The sequence below is a fragment of the Gracilinanus agilis genome, chromosome 3, assembly GCF_016433145.1.
Source record: "Gracilinanus agilis isolate LMUSP501 chromosome 3, AgileGrace, whole genome shotgun sequence".
NCBI lineage: Eukaryota > Metazoa > Chordata > Mammalia > Didelphimorphia > Didelphidae > Gracilinanus > Gracilinanus agilis.
This window is the reverse complement of record NC_058132.1, coordinates 95,008,229-95,021,428: the sequence shown is the minus strand read 5'-3', so window position 1 is coordinate 95,021,428 and position 13,200 is coordinate 95,008,229. Positions and strand designations below refer to the sequence as shown.

The 13,200-nt window shown below is 37.7% G+C and overlaps 1 protein-coding gene across 1 annotated transcript in view; it reads left to right on the top strand.

The window, feature by feature from the left end:
* Positions 1–13,200, top strand: part of C2CD3 (C2 domain containing 3 centriole elongation regulator) — a 175,150-nt gene that overhangs the window by 34,142 nt on the left and 127,808 nt on the right. Inside the window, 3 exon segments of the mRNA XM_044668915.1 lie at positions 638–792; positions 2,862–3,071; positions 10,213–10,325. Coding sequence (XP_044524850.1) covers positions 638–792; positions 2,862–3,071; positions 10,213–10,325 — 478 coding nt within the window.

Here is a 13,200-nt window from a genome sequence, read left to right as displayed (position 1 = left end):
AACAGATTTGTTGTCTTGAGGCAGGTATAGAACAGTGATTAACAAGAGAAATGAACTTCTAAACTTAGTTCATAGGCAAAGAGAAATAATTATGACTTCAGTAGTCATACAAAATGGAGCAGTAATATAGAATAGGATCATTTATAGAATAGAATTCATTATAAAATGATACAGAATCAATTTAATTACTTCAGTAGCCTTTATACCTGATCAGTCAATTCTATGAGACTCTTCCTCAGTTTAGGGGTATGTTTGAGAGTCATGGACTTAAAGTACCTATAATTTCTTTCACCCAGGTATTGTGAAGACAGCACTTAATGTCAGCAAGAGTAGTATGCCCCATTTAGAATCAGTTTTTAATGCAGATATCTATTTCAGAAATATTTTCTCTTAGAAACTGAGTATGTAGGCACTAAAATATAATCTGAGGGCTGATTTGAATAGCAAGTTATAATATGTAATGAAAATCTCTTGAATTCTCCAGGTATCTTTTTTGGTTAAGTAAAATATCCACATAGCAAAAAGCTTAAAAGTCTTTTAAGGGATTTATGATTATAGGGAAATTATGATTATTAGCCCCAAATTGGTTAACTTCTCATGTTCCTTTTTTGCTTTCTTTTCTGACATTCATTTGAAGAAAACTGATTCCAATGTGAGTGATATTCACAGTGAAGATGATGACAGAATACCTCCTAAGAAACTAGAACAGTCAAGAGATATTGCCCAGCATCCCAAGGCAGTGGATTCGAGTCATCATAGTCGGAAGAAGACAGCAATGGGAAAGAAACCTAAGTGAGCCTCTGTGTGACCTTTTATATATGACTGAGTCAAGATCTATCTAGCATTAGCTATAGCCATCTGACCTTGGGAATGTCACTTCCCCTGTCTCAGCCTCAATTTCTTCATCTGTAAGATGGGGATAATAATTGCACCTATCTTATAGGGATGTTGTTAGTTCAAATGAGATAATATGTAAAGCACTTTACAAACCTTAAAGTGCTTTATAAATGGTAGCTAGTAGTAGAATTGAGCTAGATGATCCTTAAAGTCCTCATCATCTATAGTTTTCTGGTCAAAAGATAACTTAGTGAAGTAGGAGGCATCCAAAACCTGGATTCAAATCCCATCTCTCAGATTTACTAAGCATGGGAAGAAGTACAAAGAAACAGATTTTGTGAAGAGACAGAAAAATTACTATCATACAAAATATTACACAACCACAACATTAAAACAAAATGCCCTTGAGGTATGAAGGGGGAAAGCTTATTACCAACCAGAGAGGTTAGTCATAATTCTTGTGCTACTTATCCCACAGAGTTTTGAAGAAAGTCTCTTGTAGAGTGCTTTAAGTTTCAAGCTGACATTTTAAAAGGTCCATTGGATCAGAGATTTAAAGCTACAAGTGACATCAGAGGCCATCTAGTCCTATCCCTCTTTATAGATGAGAAAGCTGAGGCCCAAGGGAGTAAATGACTAGCCCAAGGTCACACAGGTAGTGAGCCTCAGAAGTTGGATCTGAACCTGGTCCTCTGAGGCCAGAGTCAGCGGAATAGTTTCACTCTACTTTCATCCTACCCATGGCCTCACATAAAATGCTATAAAAAGGTGAGTTACCGATATTATTAAGGTTTCATGAAAGGTTTTCTCCTCTAGGCCCTTCTAACATGCTAAAGCAAAAAGTGAGATACCCTATCTTATTTGCATGGACAAAAAATTTATTTCTGTAATAGCATTGGTAAAATAACCTGATCATCTGTATAATAATATTAACATGTATATATGTTTTGTAGCTTACAAAGCACTTTCCTCACAACAGCTTTCTGAGATCAGGAATGCAAATATCATTATCCCCATGTTTTCAGGTGAGGAAACTCAAGCTCAGAGAATGTGAAAAAATTTGCCCCAAATCATATAAATAATCAATTGCGGAACTTAGACTTAAACCCAGGCTTCTTGGCTCCCAGTATAGCTTTAGAAGAATTTCCTTATTCATCATGACAAATTGTTTTTAATATTATCATGCCCCAACCTCCATCTGATGTTATTAATTGATCCTGGCAATGGGATGTTGATATTGCTATCCTTTTTCAGGCAAGTGAGTGAATATACCAAGTAAACTAGCTTAGAAATAAAGAGATAAGAGTCTAAGGGGTTATGGTGCCCATCCAGAACTTTGACTTAACCCTTTATACTAGAATATTAAAGTAGATTGCTTTACCTTTTTTCTTTTTTATTTTAAATGCTTACCTTCCGGCTTAGAATCAATACTGTGTATTGGTTCCAAGGCAGAAGAGCAGTAAGGGCCTGGCAATGAGGATTAAGTGACTTGTCCAGGGTCACATAGCTAGGAAGTATCTGAGGCCAGATTTGAGTCCAGATCCTCCCAACTCCAGGCCTGACTATCTACTGAGCCACCTAGCTGTCCTTCCATTACTTTTTGATGTATGGCAGCTAGATGAACTGATGGTAATTAAGAGGGCAACTAACTAGTAAAACTATGTTATAAATTACTTATATGCCCATAGACTCACTCAGCTCAGGGAAGAAAGGCCATTTAAGTTCAAGCAGTACTTCAAGTCTTTACTGCCCTATCTAGTTTGTGTGGTAATTAACTGAATGACTTTCTAGAGAGAGGTTTAACCAAATGTCCTGGAATCTGGTAACTTCAGTGCTTAAAGGATCCATTAGTTCATCAATACTCTGTTTACTAATTTGGCTCACAGCCCCTCTTCACGTTAGTAGACATTATTTCTGAGTTGCTATAGCTAAAAACATTGCTTATCTGTTAGACATTTAATAAATTTTTGTTTAAAATGCAGTAGTTACAATGATAATAACCCAATTCTTTGGACTCTTTTCAGGAGTTCTGCTGTACAACCAACATGCTCAGAGAGTCCCAGGAAAAATGAAGTGATCACTCTGAGTTTAGATAGACTGGCCCTGTTGGGTCGGATACGCTCAGCCAAAGTTGTCATTGAAGCACTGGGAGTACCCCCAGAAAGTCCCCAGGTCACCCCAGGCAAAACAAGCATACCTTCCAGACCCCCCCGATCAAACTCAGCCAGAAAACGGTACGCTCAAATTCCTCTCTCTTCCCTCGCATTTCTTTCCCTGTCTTTCCTGTGGCCTCCATAGTGAAGCTAAAGCTGAAGATTTCTGAGAAGGACATCTGTACTTTATTCTGATATAAATAGTGAAGCCAAGACAGGAAGAAAGGGCCAGGGAGCCAAAAGGACGGTACTGGATCACTTAGCAATTTGCCAGAATTGACACACATTCAACATATATTTATTAAATGCCTACTATGTGCAAGACAAAGAAGATAAGACAAAGAAGCATTGTACCTGCCATTAGGAAGTTTGTCTAACTTTGTAAAACATATTCACTAGTAATTATCATAAAAATAGAAGATAAGTGTCTAAGAAAGATGCAGAGTACCTTGAGAGCTTCAAGAAGGGAAAAATTAACTCAGGCTTAGAAGATATAGAAATGGAGAAGTGGCATTTGATTTGAATCCTCAAAAATGGACTTTTTAACAACTTAACATAAAAGGAAAGAGAGAGACATTTCAGGTATTGGGACAAAGATATGAAAGTGGAAAGAGGGTGTGATATTCCATAACATGGCAAGAATCTTCCTTCAATGAGTAAACAGAATCCCCAAATTTCCTACCAATTACAAAGGGCCTTGAATGCCAGGCTGATGAATAAGTTTAGACTTTGTTTTGGAGGCGATAAGGAGCCAGTAAAATTGTGGGCAAGCTACCAGTGACATAATCAAAAATTAATGTAAATTTGATGTATTGCTTTTGAAAGTTTGCCACACCAACATATTTGTTATTTATTTAGTTCTGGGTCCCATATTTAAACTAACAGGCTTTAAATCAAAATCTAAGATTAAGAGTTAGAAAAGAAGTAAGTTTAATTCACTAAAAATGTTTTCAGTACCTATTATATACAAAGCATTTTTGCTGGTATCGGGGGCCTAAAAAAATGCAAATAATAGTTTGGCTTCAAGGGCCTTAAAGAGATTATAGATGGAAGAGGAAATTTGAGAATTGAAAGCAAATCCTACATTTGTCCTCACTGAAGATCTTCATGCTGGGATGACAACTATTTGTCAGGGATATAAGGACTCTTTTTTTGTGGATTAGACTAGAAACCCAATGATATCCATCTGTGATTCTATGAGTACACTAGTAGTATTTTAAGTAGGAATGGATCACCTTCCGTGGAGGAAATTTGTGACCATTTTATGAAGAAGATGCAATATAAGGTGGAACTTAACAGGAAAGAAGGATTTTGGTTTCAAGTAACTGAGCGATTGGTCTAAATAATCTCTTAAAGGCTTCCCCAGCTTTAGGGTTCTAGAAATCTTTTGAGTTTTGTAAGTTTATTAGTAATTAGTAAAGCCTTCCCTGATCTTCCATGTCAGTGAAAAATAATCTTTCTCTTATCAAAGAGCACATAATTGTGACCTAGATTGCATTATAACTTTGTATTCATATCTTATATCCTCTTTTAGCCTGAGTAAGTACCATGATGATGGATAGCCTCTCTTCTGCATTTCTGTATCTCCCCTACTACATAGTACAGTGCTGTGCATGTGATGGGCATTTGATAACTTGCTGAATTATTTGGGGGAATATTGTAGAATTTATGCAACATTTTTTACATGCTTCTCATAGAGGTTAGATCAGATATCCTCTGAGGTCTCCTTTAGATCTAATATTCCATAATTCTTTGATTCTTCATCTTTTAAAGTTAAGTAAAGAAGCATTTATTAAGCACTTGATATGTGCCAAGCTAAGCACTAGAGATATAAAGTTAGGCAAAAAATAATCTGAATTTAGAGAGCTCGCAGTCAAATGGGAGATGGCCTGCAAACAACTACATACATACAAGCTAGATACAAAATAAACTAGAAATCATCTCAGAGGGAAGACACTAAGATTAAGGATGGCTGCAAAAGGCTTCTTGCAAAAATTGGATCTTTAGCTAGAATTTGAAGGAAGCCAGGGAACCTAGGAAACAAAGATGAGGAGGGAGAATGGTAAGGGCATTGGGAATTGGTGGGGTGGGACGGGGGAGGTTATAAGTTCCCTTTTGGAAAGCAGTGTGGACTTAAAACATATTAAGTACAAATAATGGCCATCCTTTTTTTTTTTTTTTTTTATAACCCCTACCTTCTGTCTTAGAATCAATGCTAAGCATTAGTTACAAGGCAGAAGAGAAGTGAAAGCTAGGCAATTGGGATTGAGTGATTTGTACAGCTAAGAAATGTCTGAGGCCAGATTTGAACCCAAGATCTCCTGTCTTCAGGCCTGGTTCTTTTATTTACTAAACTATCTAGCTGCCCCATGGCCATGTTTTTATACCCATTCCTGTCTTCTACAAAATCTGAGTGTATTTTTGGTTTCAGATAAAGAACATATATTGTTCAAGCCATGACATGCATCTAGATGAATAGGCCTTTGAGTTTGTCCTTCAATACATAAATATTGAACAGGTCCTACTTATGGTCAGTAAACAGGCCCCAGATTGAATAAGAGAAAGAGAAAGGTTTGAATTGCCTTTAGGAAGTTGCATAGTAACCATAGCAGTGTTGATGAAGGCATGGCATGCTTGCCCAGCCAGCACAGGGCGGGAAGGGGGGGTGTGCCCCTTTCCCCTTCTCCACATCTCTTAAAGACATTTTTTGCAAGCCCCACCTTTCTGTCCAGCTGTTCAAAGTAAGCACTTCCTCCCTCCACTCTCTGGGGTAATGCGGGGGGCCTCACAGGCAGCTTGAAGTTGCAATTTGGGCATGCAAATTTGAAAACATTAGCCAACCCTGAACTAGAGTAAGCCCAGCCTGCCACAAAAACTCATCCCTAGACACAAAAAGTCATTGTTTTAATGCCACTACCCTTCTGATGCTATATGGCTATAGATCATGGAATACCATAATCTTCAAAGAATTAAAATAGCAAGTGACCCAGAGGATGCTGTAGAATATTGCCAGTGGTGACTTCCATTAAAAAGACATATATATATATATGTGTATGTCAGACTTATATATGAGATAAGATAAAAAATTGAGGTGGGCAGGTCATATTGCAAAAATGAGAGATAATTGATAACCAGGTTTCATTCAGTTGATCAACAAGGATTTATTATGTGCCTACTGTGTGCCAAATACTTGAACTAGGCATTAGGAACACAAGTACAAAGAATCAAGCAATCTGTCAGTGAACTTGCATTCTAATGGGTAAGCTAACTAATACATACAAAAATACATCCAATAGAAATAAAAAGTTTATTAAATATGTACAAAATAAAGAAGAGGAGCCATTACAGTTGGAGGGAAATCAGGGAACACTTTCTATGAAGGACAGTGCTTGAGAAAGAGGGGAGGAACTCTATGACTTGGAGGTAAGGAGGGAGCACATTCCATCATTAGGGACAGTTGCATGAAGATGACGACAACAAATTAGCCTTTGGGGCAGGCTACTGTTGGCGTAATCAGAAAATTATGTGGCTTTGATATACTGCTTTTGAAAGGTTGCCTGATGGATAAAAAGATGCCAGAAATGGTATATTATGGGTAAGGAATAGAGATACAGCCCATTTAGTTGTATTGAAGCATGTAAGAGGGGCAGTAATTGCCACCAAAGCTAAGAAGACAGTTTGGGGCCAGTTTATAAAGGGCTTTAAAATTTAAACAGAAAAGTTTGTGTTATTCTAAAAGGAATAGGGAGATACCAAAATTTGTTTAGTTGGGGAATGATATGATCAGCTGTACACTTTGACAACAATATGTTAGATGGCCTAGAGCAGGGGAAACTTGAAGAAGTGAGGTGGATAATTGAGTCAAGAGTTGAGGACATCTTGTACTAAGGCAGAAATTGTATGAGAGGAGAGGATGCTATGGAGAAGAAAGAACAAAACAGGAACAGATTAGATACATGAGGTGACAAAGAAGAGTGAGGACTTCAGTAAAATCTCAGGTTGGGAGCATGGCATGACCATGTGGACTATAGCATACCAGTACTGTCCATGGAATTTTCTTGGCAGATGAGAGAGAGAGAGAGAGAGAGAATATCATTGATCTTCTAGGTCAGTGATGGACAAACTTTTTAAAGAGGGGGCCAAAGGAAAGGAAATGCTCATCTGTCAGTCTGTTTCTAAGGCAACTCTTTCGAAGCTTCATTGCTTCATTGTATTGTATCCTATTCGTTGTATTCGTCAGATTAGGTATAACATCGAGCAGCTAGATAGAACATTTCAGGGGGCTGCATCTGGCCTGTGGGCTGTAGTGTGCCCATCACTGTTCTAGGTTATGCTTGGTTATTACACTGACCAAGATCCTAGAGGAATTTGGAAAGCCCTATTTTAATTACTCCATACCCCAGCTATCCAATGATAGCTTTCTCTGAGACTTTGGACAAGGAGTTGGTATCTGGTTTTGAACCCTCTCTCTCCTCTTTCACAATATGTCTGTGATTTCTTCCATGTGGTCATTCTCTTTATCACCACCCTCGTCACCTTACCATACCTTAGGCATTCTTTGAGAGCTCCTGTGGATAAAAAAATGTATCAGCTTGAGCACTGAAATATGTGGGTATTACGAATGGTAAGATTTGTAGAGATGTTGTATCAAGGTTTGGTATATTCACTCAGAGGGCAGGCCTGCGAGGCAGCTTGTAGGCCCAAAATGCTATCTGACTAGTTAGCAATTTGGTAAAAAGCAGTAATTGAGGTTTATTAATATCAAGTAAAAGAAGAAGGGAGGAGGACCAGGAATAAGGAGTCCCTAAACTTAAAATCTAGATTCCCCACCCAAACTCCTGTGGGCTCCACTAGGAACCATCTTCAAAGGTCTTCAGGCTGCCTGATTCTATACTCACTGTCTATAATCCCCACTCTATTTAATCTTTCCTGACTTAACTGGTCCTCAAATTAATGGTTGACTAGTAAAAGTTCATTAAGATATGATAGCTTGAACCCTTTGGAAAGTTCACCCTCTTTGGCCTAAGCCAAGATGGCTAGGCCTTTCCTACAAACAGGCTTCACTAGGTACTGGCAGCTCTCTCAGAGCAGTCACAAAACACTCAGGACACAGGATATTACAGGAACACAGGCAGATGGAAATTGGAGACAGGGAATGACAAAATCTTCCACCAGGATATCAGGATCTATGGAAAGCAGGAACCTTCAGCTCTCAGGGAACAGGTATGTCCACTCCCAAGCTTAGACAGCTCTGCCACAGAAAGTTACTTCTTCGATCACCCTGAAGGATAAGAACAACCAGTTCTAACTGTCTCGGTGTGTCCAGTTTTAAGACATCCCCAGATTCTAGAATAGCTTTTCCAGTTCCATGCATGCCACCAGTCCCTCTTTGCAAAGTTTTACGTTGAGTCTCTTATGCAAAATCTTTCCTTCTTTCTTTCTCTCTCTCAGTTCCCCACTTTACACAGACTAAAACTCATTTTAATAAAAAACAGTTTTGTTGTCTGTGCACAAACAAACTTAATTCCCCTTATCGTATCCCTAATTAAATTCTTACCCCAAAATAATAAACCATCCTACACTTACTTACCTTAACCTATCTTAATTAACTTCACTACTCTAGGGATTTGAACAAGGGAAAGAAAGAGAAAGGGGTTTACAACAAGTTGTTACAAAGATTCAACAAAATGCAAACATTCACAAAATCAAAACAAGCAAGAAAATTTCTGAATACAAATACAAACAGCAAAGTATGTTATTGCAAACATGCAATAAAATCCAAAAAGTCAAAATGCAACCACAAAACTTTTGCAAAAACAATTTGTATGAAAAAACTATGCTATTAATCTGATACACAAAATAGTCTTATCTAAAAAATATATAAATGTATAAAAATAGAAAAAATACAATAAAACACAATGTGGCATAAGCTTTTACAAAAAATACAATTCATCTGACTAAAAAGTAAACTTATAAATCTAAGCTGAACAATTCAAAGCAAATTCTTTCTATGCTAAATGCTATTGCTATTACATAAAACCAAACTGTATACAGAGAACTTTGAACTAAGTATTCTATATTATACATGTTTTCTCAACAATTTAACTATGCACATATCTTTTTACATAATCTATACATATATCTACACATATGTACACTGCTGTATGTTACATATGTATATACGTATATACATACGTGTATAGATTTATAAAACTCTTCATTTTAGCCATTATTAACATTCTATATATACATACATCTCTTACATAAATAGAATTTACAAGATCATATACATAGAAGAAGGAAAGATTTTGCATAAGAGACCCAATATAAAATTCTTTCCTTCTTTCTTTCTCTCTCTCAGCACCCAGGTTCATGAGCTTCTTGACAGCTACCTTGTTAGTTGGTATTTAGACATCATGTATATGAAAACTGGCAATTCATCAGCCTAGAAAGGATTTGAATATGAACACTGTGGCACAACTGTCTAAAAGCCAGTTTAGCCAACATCCCAAGGTTGTCTAACAGGAGGTTATTTGTTTTGGCAAAAGCATATACCAAGTTAGAAGGAAATTGATCTACATCAATAGAGGTATTTACTACAGAGCTGAAATCACAAAGGAAATACTTAGTGTTTTTATACAAAGTGCTTTCATAAAAGCAACCCAGAGATGTATATAGAAGTGCAGCTAATGTTGCAGTGGAGAGAGCACCAGATCTGGAGTTAGAAAGACCTGAATTGAAATCTTCCATTAGATATATACTAACTATATGACTATGGGCAAGTCACTTCACTTTTGACCACTTCAGTTTCCTCAACTGCACAATGGGACTAATAGGAATTACCTCCTAAGGTTGTTATAAGAATCAAATGAGATATATTGTAAAGTGCTTAGCAAAATGCCTAGCACATAATATGCACTTAATAATGCTTATTCCCTCTCCTCTATGTAATCAAGAGCTTACCATTATTTTTTTTTTAAACCCTTGTACTTCGGTATATTGTCTCATAGGTGGAAGATTGGTTAGGGTGGACAATGGGGGTCAAGTGACTTGCCCAGGGTCACACAGCTGGGAAGTGGCTGAGGCCGGGTTTGAACCTAGGACCTCTCGTCTCTAGGCCTGACTCTCACTCCACTGAGCTACCCAGCTGCCCCCTTACCATTTTTTAAATTGAGAAACAAACAGGATTTTATGTTTTAATCTTTTTTTTCTTTTTTTAAAGTACTTTCTTTGTGGAATACCACTTTCCTATTGATGCCTCCAGGACTGACACAGAAGAGATTTTAGTGGCCACAGAAACTATCCGACTAGCTTCCAGTAAAATTACTGGGGGAGGTAAGGATTCTATCTCCTTTTCTCTAGAGCAGTGATTCCCAAAGTGGGCACCACTGCCCCCTGGTAGGTGCTGCAGCGATCCAGGGGAGTGGTGATGGCCACAGGTGCATTTGGGGGTGGTGAATAACTGTAAGGGGGCAGTGATTGTATGTGACAGGGGGCATCAAGTAATATTTTTTTCTGGAAAGGGGGCAGTAGGCCAAAAAAGTTTGGGAACCACTGCTTTAAGAGTTTGAATTTGGAAGAATTTCTGAGCCCCAGAACCGTTATTTGACTTTCTGACAGCTCTTTGAAAATGACGTCACTAAAAATCTGTTGGGAAAGCTGAAAAGTAGTCAGAAACTCGATACAGACCAACAGCTTGTAGCATATTTGAAGACAAGTTCCAAATAGGCACATGACTTAAACATAAACAGTGACATCTTAATCAAATTAGTGGAGCAAGGAAGGGACTATTTGTCAGATCTACATATAGGGGGAGAAATCTTGACCAAAGAAAGAGACTTACAGAGGGTAAAATAGACAATTTTGATAATGTAAAATAAAAAATGTTTTTCACAAACAAAACTAATGCAGTTAAAATGAGAAGAGAAGCAAATGGAGCGGGGGGAGGGGAGTAGAATATTTGTAATAAGCCTAAGTGATAAAATTCTCATTTTATGTCCTCATAGAGGGCTGTTTAAAATTTATAAGAATAAGAGCATTTTTTCCATTTGATAAATGACATTTTTCAGAATAAGAAATCCAAGCTATTAACGGCCATATGAAAAAAATAATCTAGGGGAAAGCTAGTAGAAAGCCAAGCCTGGAGACAGGAGCTCCTGGGTTCAAATCAGGCTCCAGACACCTTGGGTAAGTCCCTTAACCCCAGTTATCTGTCCCTTACTGCACTCGCCTTGGTACTGATACTTAGTATTGAGTCTAAGACAGAAGATAAGAGCTTTTTAAAATGCTCTAAATCACTTAACAATTAGAAAAATGGAAGTTAAAACAACTCTTTGGTTTCTAACTCCTACCCATCTAACTGGCACATTTCACAAGATGGTCTGTGAGAAAATAGGTACCTTCATGCTCTCTTAGTGGAGATATGAACTGGTGAAGCCATTTTGGAAAGTAATTTGGAACTCTGCCAAAATGATATTAAATTTACATACTTTCTGATCCAGTGACATTGATACTAGATCTATACCATAAAAAAAGATTAAAGAAAGAGTAAAAGGACCCATTATATTCATAGCAAGAGTTCTTTTTGTGTTATCAAAGAATTGGAAACTGAGGGCGTGCCTTCTGGGGAATAATGGAAAAGTTGTACTTATAAATATGGTGGAATACTATTGTGCTGTACAGAATGATGAAGGGAAGTGGTTTCAGAAAAACCTGGGAAGCCTTGAATGAACTGATATAGAGGGAAAGGAATAGAACCAGAATGGCTTACATAATAACAATATTGTAAAGTCAAAACAAATTGGAATGACTTGGGAGCTCTGGTCAGTGAAATGATTGACCTCAGTTCTCGAGATTCATGAAGAAACTTGCTGTCTTCTTCCTGACAAAGCTTGGTGCTTGGGGCAGAATAAGACATAATCTTCTTGGATGTGGCTAATGCAGATGTTTATTTTCTTTAAATCTATTTGTCATTGGGGATGGGGTTTGTTTTTCAAGCTTTCTTTTTGGTGAGCAGGATAGAGGGGATGAGAGTTGGGAGGAAAAAGGCAAATGTTCATAAAAATGGAATAAAATTTTCATTTAAGAAAAGAAATATCTTGTCTGCCTAGTCCAATATTTAGTCAGCAGCTTGACCCAACACAAAGAGAACTTTCAAAAGCCAGAGTAGCTTTTCAGTTGCTTTTTAACCTTGTATAAGTCAGCATTGGGCAAACTTTTTAAATAGGGGGCCAAAGGAAAGGAAATGCTCATCTGTCAGTCTGTTTCTAAGGCAACTTTTTCGAACTTTCATTGTATTGTATTTGTCAGGTTAGGAATAATGTCACGAGGGCAGATAGAACATTTCAGGGGGCCGCATCTGGCCCACAGGCCGTAGTTTGCCCATCACTGGTATAAGTCATTTTACAACCTTTAGCTACAGCTTTGACAATTATAGGATGAAATAGTTCAACTAGATCAGTGATTCCCAAAGTGGGCGCCACTGCCCCCTGATGGGTACTGCACCGATCCAGGGGGCGGTGATGGCCATTTTTTCTGGAAAGGGGGCAGTAGGCCAAAAAAGTTTGGGAACCACTAAACTAAATGATCTTTGGGATTACTGGAATTAGAGTCTGAAGACCTGGATTCATCTTTTGACTGCTTCACATGACCTTTATGATCTTGGGTAAGCCAAATGAGAAGACTGGGCCACATAAACTTTAATGTCCCTTTCAGCTCTGAAATTCTATCCTCTATTTCTAAAGACCTTTCCAGAGAACTGAAGTTTAAGAGGGTGTCCTAACCTCCCAAAAAGCAGAGTCTACCTTTAAAAAGTCTGGGAAAAGGAGCAGACATCCAAAAAAAAATCTAACTATAGAGAATTTTTATGGAGACAGAGCAAGGCACAGACACAGAAGGGGATGGTGAAAGCAAAGCAAACTCACCTAAAGTCCAGAAGAAAAATGTGAATTGGATTCAGATTCTGGAAGCGATTAAAAAGGATTTCAAAAATCATTTAAGAGAAGCAGAGGAAAAATGGAGAAGAGAAATAAAAGCAATGCAAGAAGAAATGGACCAAATGAAAAAGGAGGCTAAAAAGCTGACAGAGGAAAATCAGTAGAATTAATTAAAAATTTGAATTGGGCAACTAGAAGCTAATGAATTCATGAGACATCAAAAACAATAAAACAAAATCAAAAGAATGGGGGGGGGGACGAAGAAACCCTGAAAT